Genomic DNA, 16,605 nt, shown 5'->3' with positions numbered 1-16,605 from the left:
ATAGAGCAGAGAAAGAGTTCTTTCAGCCCACCTTGATGCTCATGTATACTAATAAATGTTGTAGTGGTATGTTTATGATACATCTTCCACTACCACCTCTGCAACCTGTTCAAGACATTTCAGAGAGTCTCCTTTAAAATCCTCCCCATTTATCTGACCTATAACTGCAAATCTACTCAAATTAGTTTAAGCTTCTTGTATTTTATATTGTTAACTACACATTTTCAGTGATTATAGTCATATAGCATGCAAACAGGCCTTTCGGCTAACTGGTCCCTTCCATGCTGATCAAGATGCCTATCAAAGCTGCCAGTGTCTAGGTCCTTCTAAACCTTTCCTAACCATGAACCTGTCCAACTGTCTTTAAGAGGTTCTTCTGGGTAGTTCATTCTACATACATACCACCCTTCGTGTATTAAAAACAAGTTACCCATCAAGTTCCTATTAAATATTTCCTTTCTCATTATAAACCTATGTCCTATAGTTTTTGATTTCTCCAACCATGGGGAAAAAGACTGAGTGCATTCACCTTTTAATATACCATTTATGATTTCTATACTATCTCCTCTCAGTCTCCTATGTTCCATGGAAAGTAGCTTGGCTATCATATATAAACCATATACAAACTTTGTGAACCATATAACAATTACAGCACAGAAACAGGCTATCTCGGCCCATCTGTATCGAATGCTTACTGTCACCTTGTCCCACCTACCTGCACTCAGCCCATAACCCTCCATTCCTTTTCTGTCCATATACCTATCCAATTTTTTTTTTTAAATGACAAAATCGAACCTGCCTCTACCACTTGTACTGATAGCTCATTCCACACAGCTACCACTCTGAGTAAAGAAGTTCCACCTCGTGTTACTCCTAAACTTTTGCCCCTTAACTCAACTCATGTCCTCTTGTTTGAATCTCCCCTACTCTCAATGGAAAAAGCCTATCCATGTCAACTTTATCTATCCCCCTCATAATTTTAAATACCTATATCAAGTCCCCCCTCAACTTTCTACGCTCCAAAGAATAAAGACCTAACTTGTTCAACCTTTCTCTGTAACTTAGGTGCTGAAACCCAGGTAACATTCTAGTAAATCTCTGTACTCTCTATTTTGTTGACATGTTTCTTATAATTCGGTGATCAGAACTGTATACAATACTCCAAATTTGGCCTCACCAATGCCTTGTACAATTTTAACATTACATCCCAACTTGTATACTCAATGCTCTGATTTATAAAGGCTGGCATACCAAAAGCTTTCTTCACCACCCTATCCACATGAGATTCCACCTTCAGGGAACTGTTCACCATTATTCCTAGATCACTCTTATGGCTTACTTCCATAGATACTGTGGGTTCTGAAAGCAATGTGGAACCTGTAGATTCTACCATAGGAATAAACAGGGGGTGTCTGACAGGGAGATCAGTAGCTTATGAGGAAGTATGCTTATCACACATGCATTTGGTTCTTGATGCCTTCCACAAGCACCTTTCCTCTTTAAGTGAGCATGGACGAAAGATTCCCAGGAGTATGTGGGGTCATTGTAATTTTTCAAGGAACTTCAACAACATATTTGACTCTTTGTCCTTGCCACCTCTGAGTATAAATCGAACAATGCTGCAACCTGATATTGTTTGCTTATTGATGAATTTGTTTATTCTTCCAGAGGATGTGGATGGGTATATTACTGCTGTTCATTGGGGCATAAATGTAGAAAAAGGTATTTTTCACCATAGAAGCTAGATAGATTATCTTGCATAATTCCAGGCTGAATCTAAGATAAAGAAATCGATCCTTTATGATTGTGTAAAATTGTGTCTCAGAGTATCAGGGAAAAAGAATGGATTCTTTCCCCCTGCTATCGGATTTCTGAACAGACAGTGAACCCATGAACACTACTTCACAATTTTTGCACTAATTTTATGTATTTTTATATGTATTGTAATCTGTAGCATTTTTATGTATTGCACTGTACTGCTGCAAAACAAATTTCATGTGATAATAAATCTGATTTTGATTTTCTTGATGAAATTTTGTTATAATTTGGTAGATAAATTTTTTTGTCATCAGTATAAAATACTTAGATGGGTGTGGTTCATAATGCTTTGTTATTCTTATGAACTCAAATTTTAAGTATCTTTATTATATAAACCTTTTTGAATACAGTAAGTACTTCTTCCTCAATATGCCTGAATTAGACTTGTGTCCTTGGTATGCTCTATAAAGATCAGCCTTTTCAGCTTTTTTTTTTAACTTTGCCCCAATTATCTTTTTAGAAAAGTTTATGATGTGACTCTATAGTATTTTAAATAAATGTTTTCTCTTATACGTAGAGCAAAACTATGGAAAGCATTCAAGGAATGTTGGAAACATATAGTAGAACTGAAGTTCCAAACAATATGCTTATGGAAAATCCTTCAATAAACAGCAAAGGTACTTATGAAAGTTATCAAAAGGAAGATGAACCACCTTCCAAGAAAGGTACAACTTTTTATTATGAGCTGTATACTTGTATGATAGGATTGATGGTTAAGCATTTAGACTGCTGAAGAGTAGGTTTTGCATTTTCTACAAATCTTCATGTCTATAAATTATATTTTGTTTTTATTTTTCCCTGCAGCACTTGTACACAGGGTTCTTATGAACCCTTTTTTAAAGCAAACTACAGAGGTTTGATTGTTAGATTGCCAAAAATAATCTTTCACTTTAATTTGTATGGACCTAGCTAAGTTAATTGATAATGCCACTCTGGGTGAGCACACATTCAATCTAATGAAGTCTGCAATGATTTTTTTCTGACAATCAAGCAGCATACCCCAAAATTGCTAAACTGTATTTTTAGATGCCATAATGGATTTATGCGCAATTTCTGTTTGTAATTTTGATGAATTAGCCTTCTGAAAATTCAAATACACTTCATTGATGGATCCAGCCCTATCTATTCTACCAGTTATCTTCAACCATCAGGTTTCTCGTGGATCATTTTATGCATGGAATTTGAAATAGTGTGTATTCTGCGTTCTCTAAAAAAATTCTTAGAGAAAAAAACTTGTTGCTGCTTGTTGTAATTGTTTATTTCAATCTGTCATACAATATTGTGAAGGTACAGTGTTGGTGCATGGGCTGCTTTTTGCTCCCATTCCCATTCCTCCCAAAAATGCACTCTCCTATTTCACTTTATGGTTCATACATTGGTTTGAAAAGCAATATGTTAACAAGCCCATTTGTGCTTATGTGTAAGTATTTTTTGAAGTCTGCTACGCTAAAGTACTGATATGTTTTCTATTGTTATTGATAATCAAGTGTTAAATTTATGTACTTCATTTTATTTAGCAAAGATGTTTGAACTTGTTTTATAGGTTCATTAAACAAATGCACAAGCATGAAAACTCTTGAATGGAAAGTTGAAGGTATGAGAAATGAATTAACTGCTAAAGAGAAAGCAGTGATAACATTACATGAAGAAATACAAAACTTAAAGGATCAGTTAACCTTGGCCCAAGAAAATCTCAACAATGACAAAAGCTTAAATGAAGAATTGAATCAATGTGTTGAAAGGCTTCGGTTGGATCTAACTTCTTCAGCTGAGACGATTTCCAAACTAACAGAACAGATTGAAAAGCAAAATTCAAATTGTGAAAAGTTAGGACTTGAGCTTAAATTTGAGAAGGAATTAAATATGCAACAGTCTGAAAAAATTAAACAGCTCCAGACAGAGATTGAATTGTGTAGGAATGAAATTGCACAGAGAGAAGTACAAAATAAAACACTGGAAGATAAAATTGACACACTAAGAAATTTCCAGAAGGAATCTGAATTGAGTATTGCGGAACTGAAATGTACCAAGGATCTCCTGGAAAATGAAAAGAAAGAATCTCTGGAAAAAATGACAGAAATTATATCTCTACAGAAACAATTATCTATTCTTGCTCAAGAATTAGATGAGGCAAAAGCTGTAGTGCAAAGACGAGACAGTGGTCCCTTCCATAAGACAATTGAAAAGCTGCAGAAAGAATACGAGGTTGTAGTTAAATTGTCATCACAAAAAAGCCAGCAAATCCAAGATTTGAATGAAGAGCTGAAGTGTCTGAAGAAACAAAACGCAGATCTGCAGGCCACATGTGCTGAACTGAAAGTAAATGAAACTACAACTCAGAATTTGCTTCAGGAAAAGGATGCTGAACTTAAAGAATTCAAAGCAAATTTTAAAGAGACTGAAAATAAGATGCAAGCTCTAATGCAAAACAAAGGAAATATTGTAGATCTTGAGAAAGAGATTGAAAATTATAGACACATAATGGAAGCTCAGGAGTTGGAAATCTCAAAGAATAAAGCCAATCTTACTAGATTTGAAGAACAATTGAAAGAGAGGGAGGAATACATTGCCAATCTGCAAAATAATTTACAATGTATGGAGAAGAAACTTGTTGACTCCAACAAATGTGTTGATCATCTTAAACTAAATTTAAAATCTCAAGAAGTTAGATTTAAGAAAGAGATCAGAGAGGTGCAAGATAATTGGCATGCTATAAAAGAGACTATATCTAAAAAGGAAGGAGAACTGGAGAGTAAGCATCTTGAGTTTAATAAGTAAGTATTGTGAAATGCATTACATGACAAATACACAAAGTTCTATTCATGGTGACCATCCATTTCTCTAGAATGGCTTATTGATCAGAGCAATATTAGTTTACAATAACAAACATGTTAATACAAAAACAATTACTAAATTGAAAATAGTGATTAAATCATCTTATTCATCTAATTTTTGCTTCTATTACAGTTTCAAGAATGTTTGCAAATATAGATCTACTTTTGATAAACATTTGTTAGTTTATGATTATACAAGATATACGTTCCTGAATTGACATAAAGTACAATGATTATATTTGATGTAATGCATGACCAATTTTGAGCAAAATTTGGTTGGATATTGTTTCAGCACATAAAACACATATAGGAAAGTGACCTGCACATAGTGAAGCAATAATATGTGCAAAATAATGGCAAGTTTACAAAATCTATAAGATTCAAGAGCAAAATTTTTATTTGACAGTCTTTGTCTTCCAAATGTCTATAAATTGTTTAAAAAATACAGGAAATTAAAGACATCAGTGAAACCTAGTCTAATAATAAGTCTTGTTTTCAATGTTAAGAATGTTTGGAAGTTCAAGTTTGATAAATCTTATTGAATATTTTGAAGAGGTTACTAGGAAAATTGGCGAGGGTAAAGCAGTGGATGTTGTCTTTATGGACTTCAGTAAGGCCTTTGACAAGGTTCCTCAGGGAAGGTTAGTTAGGAAGGTTCAATCTTTAGGTGTTAATATTGAAGTAGTAAAATGGATTCAACAGTGGCTGAATGGGAGATGCCAGAGAGTAGCGGCGGATAACTGTTTATCAGGTTGGAGGCCCGTGACTTGTGGTGTGCCTCAGGGATCGGTACTGGGTCCAATGTTGTTGGTCATATACATTAATGATCTGGATAATGGGGTGGTAAATTGGATTAGTAAGTATGCAGATGATACTAAGATAGGTGGCATTTTGGATAATGAAGTAGATTTTCAAAGCTTGCAGAGAGATTTAGGCCAGTTAGAAGAGAGGGCTGAAAGATGGCAGATGGAGTTTAATATTGATGAGTGTGAGGTGCTACATTTTGGTAGGATTAATCAAAATAGGACATACATGGTAACTGGTAGGGTAGTGAGGAATGCAGTAGAACAGAGTGATCTAGGAATAATGGTGAATAGTTCCCTGAAGGTGGAATCTCTTGTGGATAGGGTGGTGAAGAAAGCTTTTGGTATGCTAGCCTTTATAAATCAGAGCATTGAGTATAGGAGTTGGGATGTAATGTTAAAATTGTACAATGCATTGGTGAGGCCAAATTTGGAGTATTGTGTACAGTTCTGGTCACCGAATTATAAGAAACATGTCAACAAAATAGAGAGAGTACAGAAGAGATTTACTAGAATGTTACCTGGGTTTCAGCACCTAAGTTACAGAGAAAGGTTGAATAAGTTAGGTCTTTATTCTTTGGAGCGTAGAAGGTTGAGGGGGGACTTGGTAGAGGTTTTTAAAATTATGAGGGGGATAGATAGAATTGATGTGGATAGGCTTTTTCCTTTGAGAGTAGGGGAGATTCAAACAAGAGAACATGAGTTGAGAGTTAAGGGGCAAAAGTTTAGGGGTAACACGAGGGGGAACTTCTTTTCTCAAAGTGGTAGCTGTGTGGAACGAGCTTCCAGTAGAAGTAGTAGAGGCAGGTTTGATGTCATTTTAAGAAAAAAAAGGATAGGTATGTGGACAGGAAAGGAATGGAGGGTTATGGGCTGAGTGCAGGTTGGTGGGACTAGGTGAGAGTAAGCGTTCGGCACAGATGGGCCGAGATGGCCTTTTTCTGTGCTGTAATTGTTATATTAATGTGACTTCATTTTTAGCTAGCATCCAAGATACAGTATGACAACAATATATTATTCCTTTGTGTACTAATGCATCAATTTGAATCAAATACACAGCTTCAGAATCTGCTGTGTTTCCATCAAACTATCCAGATATCTTGAAATTTGCACTTTACAAATAATCAAATGTAACTTTGCTGTTTTGACAGTTTGACCTGAATGAATACGTTAAGTTTGGATTGAGTTGGCTACACCTAAAATTTTGCTTTTTGTTGTCCCATTTTCTTAGAATTTGTAAATATAATTTGATATTTTTGTTCTACTGAAGGCTGAGAATTGAACTTTCTGAAAATGCCACAGAATGTCAAAGATTGGAAGTTGACCTTCAGAGGAAAGATGAGGAGTACAGAGAACTCAAGGAAAAATACGTAGATATCAAGAAACAAATGCAACAGGTTGAGTCAGAGGTGAGTTTAATCATTAAAGTTTAAAAACAACCCTGCTGAAATGTGGTTTTAAGGTGCTGGAAATACATTCTTTCAGTAAAGGCATATTTTAAGTGATGTGTGAAAATGAAATGCAAATGGTCATTTGAATGACTGTACAGATTACATTATTAAATGTGTAATTAACAGCATTACTGATCTCTTGATGTAGAGAAAATTTGATATTATTCTGCTGTCAAGAGCCTTTTCAGCTTTCCAAGACTTTTGTCAGCTTTGATAGTGTTAATTGTGAAATTTCTATTGTAATTTGTTCCAAAGTGAATTGACTTTAGTGGCTATCAACTCAAGGCAACCACTAACTTAAAATAAAATTCTTCAGCTGTTTTTTTTTTGCCAGTCTGCAAAGCTAATGCACCAATAATTTCTGGCAGCAGGAGGTGACTCACTTGATGGTGATTTGTGTGTTAAGTATTTACTTACATTTTTGATGTTCTACTATTGTCAATTTGTGCCCCAAAGCTGAACTAATCAGTACTGGTGAGGTCTTACAAGACATGGGCAACTTGTGCAATGTAACACTGTTACCTGGTTGTAATGAGGAAATTACTCTCATAACTGCTGAATGCCTAATATCCAGCTAAGCCATGACCCTCTACTTTGTCAGCCCCCAAAGTAGTGAAATTTGTATGAATGACCATAAGATATCAGAACAGAATTGGGTCATTTGGTCCGTCGAGTCTGCACTGAAATTTTATCATGGCTGATCCATTTCCCTCTCAGTCCCAATCTCCTCCTCCTCCCATATCCCTTCGTGCCCTGACTTATCAAGAACCTATCAACCTCTGCCTTAAATATACCCAATGAGTTGGTCTCCACAGTCACCTATGGCAAAGATTTCCACAGATTAACCATTCTCTGGCTAAAGAAATTCCTCCTCAACTCTGTTCTAAATGGATTTCACTCTGTTCTGCACTATGTCCTCTGCTTCAAGACACCCCCAGCAAAGGAAACTACTATCCATGCTATTGAGACCTTTTAATATTCAATAGATTTCAATGAGATCCCCCCCCATTCTTCTGAATTCCAGTGAGTACAATCCCAGAGCCATCAAACACCTTGTATGATAAGCCTTTCAATCATTTTAGTGAACCTCCTTTGAACCCTCTCCAATATTAGCACATCCTTTCATAGCCCCTCTCTCATACCTCTAATTCCCTTTACTCCACTGTAATATTCATATTTTTGACTTTGTCTTTCTCAAATTGCAGGATGAATTTTATCATATTGTGATCATTGGCCATAAGGATTCCTTTACCTTGAGCTCTCTAATCAATTCTGGTTCATTGCACTACATCCAATCCAGAATAGCTGATCACCTAGTGGGTTCAGCCATGAGCTGTCACAAAAAGCCATCTTTTATGGATTCGAGAATTTCCCCCTCTTGGGATCCGGCACCAACATGGTTTTCCCAATCTATCTGCATCTTCAAATCCCCAATGGCTATTATCCTTATAACATGCATTTTCTACGTCCTGTAGCAATTTCTAGCCCATATCTTTGCTACTGTTTTGAGGTCTGTAAATGACTCCCATTAGGGTCTCTTTACTTTGGGATTTTCTTAGCTCCATCCACAATGATTATATACCTTCCGATCCTACGTAATTTCATTTTTTCCCAACAGAGCCACACCAACCCCTCTGCCTACTTGCCTGTCATTATGATACAATGTGAATCCTTGGATGTTAAGCTCCCAGCTATTATCTATCTTATTCCCTATCCTGCATGCATTGAAATAACACCTTCAGTCCTGTATTCATCACCCTTTTCAATTTTCATCCCCTTTTTACATTGCAACTCATTCCACTAACTGCAATTTTGTCTTATCTTCAGCCTGTCCTTGCTAGCAGTCTCACTACGCACTGCCTTTGTAAACCAACTATTCCATCTAGCCCTATCACTCTGGTTCCCCTGTCAATTTAGTTTAAACCCTCTAAAACAGCTTTAGCAAATTGCCCTCAAGGATATTGGTCCCCCTTGGGTTCAGGTTGTACCTTCCCCAGAAGAGATCCTAATAATCCTGAAGCTGAACCCTTGCCCCTGCACTAGTTCCTTACCCTTGCATTTATCTGCCAAATGCTTCTATTCTACCCTAATGCGTAGCACAGACAACAATTCAGAGATTACTGCCCTGCAGCTCCTGCTTTATAGCTTTCAACCTAGCTCCCTAAAATCTCTCCCCAGGACCTCCTCACCTTTCCTATCTACGTCAGTAGTGCCAATATGTACCAAGACTTTTGGCTATTCACACTCCCTCTTTAGAATGCCATGCACCTGATCTGAGACATCTCTGACACTGGCATCTGGTAGGCAACATTCCATCTGTGTGTCTCTATCGTGTCCATAGTCCTCTTCACCTCTCTTCTCTTCTGAGTCACAAAACCAGACTCTGTGCCAAAGGCTTAGTCGGTCCAGCTTCCTGTAGGTCATCCCTCTTAACAGGAGAAGATAGGGAAATGGGCAACCAGTACAGTTATCTCATTACCTGTCTCCTGCAACCTAGAGGTGACTACCTCCTTGTAGCACTAATCTATCACTTCCTCAGTCTGCCATATTAGCTGAAGATCATTGAGCTGCAGTTCCAGTTCCTTAACACCTACTCCAAGGAGCTATAGCTTGGTACAGATGTAGCTACCTGGGGGGCTGGAGGCTTTCCCAGATTCCCCATATCTCACAAAAGAAAATAACACAGCCCCTGGAGCCATCCTCACTGTACTAACTGTGCCCTAACAGAAAACGTATGAGGAACCAATACCAAAGCCTCCTCACTTTAACACTGGCCCACTCACACAATGGCCACTCCACATGCCCTGCCTTATTTTTGTTTGCCCTTTCTAATGAATCCTGTTCACTGATTGGACACAGTCCAATCTCTTAAACTGTTACAATGTGTTGCATTTTTAATCTTCAATGGTGAACGTTTGTGAAGTCACAGCTTCTTCTTGTGCTCCCGAATGGTGGAGATTTAATTAAAGCTTTAATCCAATATTGAATTTCTAAATATATTAATGTTTGTTAACATATAATTGAACTGAAATGGGTTTAGTTAAACTCTTTAAAATGTAGTATTTAATGCAGTTTTGCAGCGTCCTTTTTCTTGATGTAGATGCATTGAGTTGTTGCTCCTGTGTTAGGGTTATCTTGGGAAAGCTTTGATGTATGTGGATCTCAATGTCAGAGAAACTTAGAAAATGTTCATTGAATAGATGGGTTCTTTGAGTCTAATACTGATGTACGCTTATGAAATTGATAGCAAAAAGCAATCAGCAAATTTGTGATTTTTTTTGTTTAAATTTGAAATTTGGAGTCATTTGGTACAGCGAAAAGTGGAGCTGTATGGACCTTGTGATATTTCCTAAGAAATCAAAAGTTTGACAGTAGAACAGAACTGTGTAGTCAGTAGATGTGCAGTGATGAAACTGGGTCTTAAAACTGCAAAAAGGGGGAGGAAAAATGAAGCCACAAAGTTAAAGCTGCTTCTCTCCAGAGGCTGTCTAACCTGCTGGACATTTTTGGCATTCTATTTTTCACTTTGGTGTGTTTGTCAAATTTTCAGATATCCGCAAAGCGGGAAGAAGAAAAATCTCTGAGACAAACAGTGTCTGAACTTGAGAGGATAAAGAAACAAACTATTCAAGAGCTTAGCACTAAAGAGCGAATGATTCATCAGTATAAACAGGTATGTTTGGTTTAAATAAATAGCTGTTTTGAATGCTAAGATACAAATACAATGATTAGATGCATTTTTAGAATATAAAGGGATTGATTATCATCGGGTTGTCAGGAAAGTGAAATTGAATAAGATTAGCCATCATATGAGAAAGATACAGTAGATGAAGGTAAACTGAGAATTAAATTTTTTAAAAATATCACTTTGTTTATGGGCAACACATACAATTGCTGGAGGAACTTGGCAGGTCAGGCAGCATCTTTGGAGGGGAATAGACAGTCGATGTTTCGGGTCTAAACTCTTCATCAAGATTTTACGGAATTCCTTCTCGCCCTCAGAAATATGTGAGCAGAAATCTAAACAGAAAATGGTCTGCCCATTTTGCTCTTGATCAATATGGTGCTTGAATTGCTTCACTACCAGACAAGCTCAATGCCTTCTATGCTGCTTTGAAAGGGAGAATGAAGCCACAGCTATGAGGATCCCTGCAGTATCTGATGACCCTGTGATCTCTGCAAGTGTAAACCCTTGCAAGGCAGTAGGGCCTGATGGAGTAAGGCTCTGAAAGCCTGTGTCAACCAACTGCCGGGAGCAATTAAGAATCTGTCACTGCTACAGTTGAAAGTTCCCACCAGCTTCTAAAGGGTAACAATTATACTAGTGCCCACGAAGAACAGTGTGATCTGCCTCACTGACCATCTTCCAGTAGTGCTCACATCTACTTTGAGATTTATCATGACTAGAATCAACACCTGTCTCAGGAAGGACCAAGACCCACAATAATTTGCCTATTGCCATAATAGATCTATGGCAGATGCGATCTCAGTGGCTCTCCACGTAGAGTTGAATCACCTGGACAATGCAAATATATGTTGACCTTTACTAATCAGACTACCTGTAATCCAGTTCTTTCGATAATCCGGCACTGATTTCAAATTTTCCGCACAACTATAATTTCAAATTTTCCGGGCCACTGTGCCAATCTGCTATGCATTGTTTTGGTTGTATTAGATCTGTTCACGTGTTGGCGTGCTCTTGTAAGCACAGACAGGTGATTCTTGCTTGTTTCCCTGCATTTATTAATATCGTTTACGTGAGGCACGGCCACCTGGCACCTGCCAGCGGCAGAAGAGCTGGCACGCGCTGGGTCGGTTCGCCTTCTCGCTCGCCTGCCAGCAGTCGCGCACTGCCCTCCAGCGTCGCCCTGCCTGTGCTCTGTTCTCTTCTGTCTACGACCTCAGATCAGATGTGGCGACCTGCTGAATTTAAGCATATTACTAATTTAAGCATATTTAAGCATATTTAAGCATATTTAAGCATAATCCTAATGGGGATTCCTTCAGTAACTGCGAGTGAAGAGGGAAGAGCCCAGCGCCGGAATCCCTGGCAGTTGTATGAAATGTGGCATATAGAAGACCTCCTTGCTCTGACTTCACCCAGATTTGCTGCCACCATCATCAACAGTTTTTGAAGTAACTGTTGTGCCACTTTCAGCACCAGTTCCTAACGCCTCACTCATTTTTCAAGATGAAGATGTTGATGATCCTGACAAACCCACACTTGCAGACATGTAACTTGGCTTGTAGGTTTATTAAACGTCTCACTTTAGAAGCGGAAGTGCTCAACTGTTCTATAAGTTAATTCCTGTACATTTACCTGTACCCTTTATTTTATCTGTGGCCGTATAGTGTATTACTTTATTAAAATTTCACTTGCTACTTATTTAATGTTTCTGTTAAATTATTATCTAACTTGTACTGATTTACATGATAATTTAAAGGTATGATGAGGCGGTTAGCTATTGCTTAATGTGATCCTTCTGTAATTCAGCATTTTCAATAATCCAGCACTCCTCAGGTACCAATAGTGCCAGCCGGGTTATAGAAGGTCGACCTGTACTTATGTCAGGATGTTTTTTATTGAACACCATCATTCCTACACTCCCGATTTTTTAAAAATAAAGCTACAGAACCTAGGCCTCTATCTCCCTCTGCAACTGGATCCTCAACTTCCTAACAAAAGACCGTAATCTGTGCGGATTGGAAAAACATCTCTGCCTCATTACCAGTTAACTCTAGCGCTCCACAGGGATGTGTGCTTAGCCCACTGCTTTACTCTCTCTATACCCATGACTGTGTGGCTAGGCATAGCTCAACTGCCATCTATAAATTTGCTGATGATATATCCATTGTTGGAAGAATTACAGATGGAGCTGAAAGGGCATACATACTAGGGCGAGATATACCAGTTAGTTGAGTGGTATTGCAGCAAAACCTCACACTCACCATAAGCAAGACCTAAGAAAGGGTAAGACAGGGGAACGCAAACCAATCCTCAAGAGGGATCAGAAGTGGAGAGTGTGAGCAATTTTAAGTTCCTGGGTGTCAATATCTCTGAGGATGTAACATATTGATGCAGCTATAAAGAAGGCAAGACAATGGCTATCTTTCATTAGGAGTTTGAGGAGATTTGATTTGTTAACAAAAACATTCAAACTTCTACAAATTCTGACTGGCTGCATCACCGTCTGGTATGAGGGGGCTACTGCACAAGATTGAAATAAGTTGCAGAAACTTGTAAAATTAGTCGTCTCTATCACGAGTACCAGCCTTAGGCAGGCAGCATCCATGCCCACAATGCAGGATATGCCCTCTTCACACTGTTACTATTGGGACGGACGTACAGAAGCCTGATGGCACGCACTCAGTGATTCAGGAACAGCTTCTTCCCCTCTGCCATCCATTTTCTAAGTGGACTTTGAACCCATGAACACTACTTCACTACTTTTATTATTTCTGTTATTTTGCACTACTTGTTTTAACCTATTTAATAGGCACACATGTACTTAGTTTTTTTCTCCATATTTATTTATCATGTATTTCATTGTACTGCTGCCATAAATTTAACAAAAATGATGTATCCCAGTGATATTAATTCTGATTCTATTATTTAAAACTTGTTTAATTTTCTTGAAGGTTCGGGTGCATTCTGATTTTTTTTGAGGCTTAAGTTAAATTGAGTTTTGTCTTTCTTTCATCATGTCCTTCAAAATGCAATTTTTCCTCAAACCTTTGACAAGATTGATCTAGCCTCTTTACGTACACAGCAGTTTCACAAATTGCCACTTGGAAGGTGTCCAAATGTGGAATGTTTTTTTTTAAAAAAAACTTAATTCCATATATAAATTTGGTCTACTGCACATTTAAGTATGTTCTTGTATTGCTCTTCAATTCTCTTCCCATAGGTTTCTGTGTCCTCATCACTTAGTTATAACAATATTCAATAAGTCTAGTTGCATCACATTAGTAGCTCAATATTTTGTCAATACTGCGCAGATGGCTTTTAAATTACTAACTAATTATCTTATTATTTTAGGCATGCCAAAATGAGGCTGACTTGAAAAATAAGGTAGAAATGTTAATGACGAACTTAAATGAAAAAGAGGCTGCTTTAAGAGAACTGGAAAATCTCTTGGAAGAGAGTAAAACTCAACATCAAGTGAGGGAGCAGCAGGTTGGTGTAGTCCTAGAATTCCTAGAGATAAACAAGTTACAAATGTTCAGTTTAAATATTTGAATATTCAGCCTTCATCGGAGGAGGGATGAGGAAATATTGAATGCATTTATTAATAGTCATGTCATTTTTTTGATCCTTCTAACTGCAGTAACAAAATTATTTTCTGGAAGTGTCTAAAAATTTTAGAACAATGTTTTCCTGAAATGTATTCATATGTTGTAACAAAACATAGATTTCTACATTGCTTCAATAATAATAATTTTGACATAGGGCTCAAATGAAGAAAATAAACCAATGCCTGACCCATGCAACATACCAGCTGATACTAAAGTAGAAGAAACTATACGTCTTTTGCAGACTACTACCAAAGGTATTTAAAGACATCAAATGAGATTTTTACAATGCTCGCTTTATTCTGTTACTAATGATTAGCCAAGGGAACTCAATATTTGGATACCTTGCCTCTTAAACAAATCCTCTTCACCTCGTTGTCTGTTTTGTTTCCCCATTAATGGCTTGGCTCTTATCTCCAAATGGTTCTTGATTTGTCTTTGCACCTCTCTGACAAAATCCTTCCCTTTTGGATTCTTTCTCTGGGAGATGACACAATGGAACAATTTACGACCTGCTCTCTACCATCCCACATAGTGCCATAAAACTTCTTCACTGGTTTTTCAATTTACCTCTACACTAAGTGATTCTACAACCAAGTCAATTTCCATCAAGATCTTAAATCATGTGTTCATTGTTCTGATTCCACTACCTATCTTTCCTATGATTACAATGAAATAATTCATTCCCTTTATGTTCATGTACCGAAGGATGACAAACTTGAAGAATCTGATGCAGCAATACAAACAAGATAGGCATTAAAAGCACAATAGAAGAAAAACGCAATAAGTATAAAGTTAAAAGCTATCTTTTAAAACTCAATGTATAAGTAAGGTACACATAGACTAATTTTAGGTACACAAAGTGACACCAGGTGATGTACATAATATGTAGTAGGGGTGGTGCATAATGTATCCTGGTGATACCATCTCAATTAGTAATTTCCTCATGTATTTTGAAAATGCCCCGCTCTAGTTTTAATATCATGTTTCTTAATCTCTGAACTGTCTACATTGTCTGATTGCTTGCCTACCATATAGGATTTTGTGGGAAGAAATTTCCACCTCCAAATACTGGGAAGTCTGAAATCATTGTCTTGCATTCCTCTAATTCCTAATAACCAAATTTCTTGCACACTATTTGGAACTTCAGTGTAATATTTCATCTTGCAGTTGGTCTTCATCCATCTATCTTTACTATCACCTAAGGCTGCCTGACTTAGTCCCATCTCAGTTCATTTTTAAAATTTTCAACTCTTGAATGTCCTTATTTTTATTAAATTAACTACTTGCAGCTGTATGTTGTTTGAATGATTAAGGACCTAAGCTGTGGAAATTCATACTAAATATCCATTTTATCTCCTTCCATAATGTCGATCCTTAAAACCATTTCTGGTTCATCTGTTGTTGTTTAACCTGTTTCTGTAAAGTTATTTATTGTGGGATTCAGACAATTGAGGTCAATTGAGTGAGCCTTTTTGAAAGGAATGGAGTGAATGGCAAGTAGGGGGCTTCTAAAAGTGTAATGGCAAATGTTCAAAAGCAGCATTTTCCTGTTACGGTGAAAGGCAAACCTGGCAAGTTTAGGGAACCTTGACTGACAAGACACTGAGGCTCTAATCGATTGAAGAAGGAATTAGATTTAAGAGGTCAGGATTGAGCAAACCCTCAATGCCTATAAAAAGATTAATACTCTTAAGAGGGGAAATAAAGAGAGCAAAGACAGTACAAGATGGATATGGCAGATAAGCATGAGAAAAATCCTAAGAAGTTCTATAGCTATTTTAGGAGTAAAGTGATGCCTAGGGATAGAACGGACTCCGAGATTAACTGTGCCGCAGGAGATGGGTGAGATTTTTTAATGTATATTGTGTTTACAAGTATTCATGTTTTGGAGTATATTCATATTTCCAGGGAGGAGGTCTTTGCAGCCTTATTAAGATTAATAAACCCCAACAGCCTGACCATGTACATTCTTTGTGAGAGGCAAGTGGGAAAAATGCAGAAGCCTTGCTGAGATACTTGCTTAATCATTAGCTACTGGTGAATACTGGAATGCACCTACTATTCTATTGTTTAAACAAGGTAGCAAGGACGAGCCAAGGAGTTACAGGGTGGTCAGCCTGGGGAAGTGGGGAAGTTACTGGAGGGAAATCTGAGAGATCAGATCAGATCTACCAGCTTTTGGATGGTTTAGGAGCGGTCAGCGTAGTTGTGTGCATGGAAAGTTGTGCTTGATGAACATTTTATTTTGAAGAGGTAACTAAAAAGGTAGATGAGGGTAGGGCAGTGGATGTTGTTTGCATGAACTTGATCAAGACCTTCAACTTGTTCCCACATGGTAGTTTGATCTGGAAAGTGAGGTTGCACAATATTTAGGAAGAGATAGGTGAATTCAAAATGTACTTG

The 16,605-nt window shown here is 37.5% G+C and overlaps 1 protein-coding gene across 3 annotated transcripts in view; it reads left to right on the top strand.

Moving 5' to 3' along the window:
- Window positions 1–16,605, top strand: part of LOC132379760 (kinesin-like protein KIF20B) — a 74,048-nt gene that overhangs the window by 37,257 nt on the left and 20,186 nt on the right. For all 3 annotated transcript variants that reach the window (XM_059948047.1, XM_059948048.1, XM_059948046.1), the window contains exons 19-24: window positions 2,336–2,483; window positions 3,362–4,592; window positions 6,726–6,864; window positions 10,457–10,579; window positions 13,946–14,083; window positions 14,357–14,456. In XM_059948047.1, the coding sequence (XP_059804030.1) occupies window positions 2,336–2,483; window positions 3,362–4,592; window positions 6,726–6,864; window positions 10,457–10,579; window positions 13,946–14,083; window positions 14,357–14,456 (1,879 nt within the window). The remainder of the gene's footprint in view (window positions 1–2,335; window positions 2,484–3,361; window positions 4,593–6,725; window positions 6,865–10,456; window positions 10,580–13,945; window positions 14,084–14,356; window positions 14,457–16,605) is intronic.

The sequence above is a fragment of the Hypanus sabinus genome, chromosome 22 (assembly GCF_030144855.1).
Source record: "Hypanus sabinus isolate sHypSab1 chromosome 22, sHypSab1.hap1, whole genome shotgun sequence".
In the NCBI taxonomy this organism is placed as follows: domain Eukaryota; kingdom Metazoa; phylum Chordata; class Chondrichthyes; order Myliobatiformes; family Dasyatidae; genus Hypanus; species Hypanus sabinus.
Note: the sequence above shows the minus strand (reverse complement) of the source record. Positions and strands in the feature narration are given on the sequence as shown.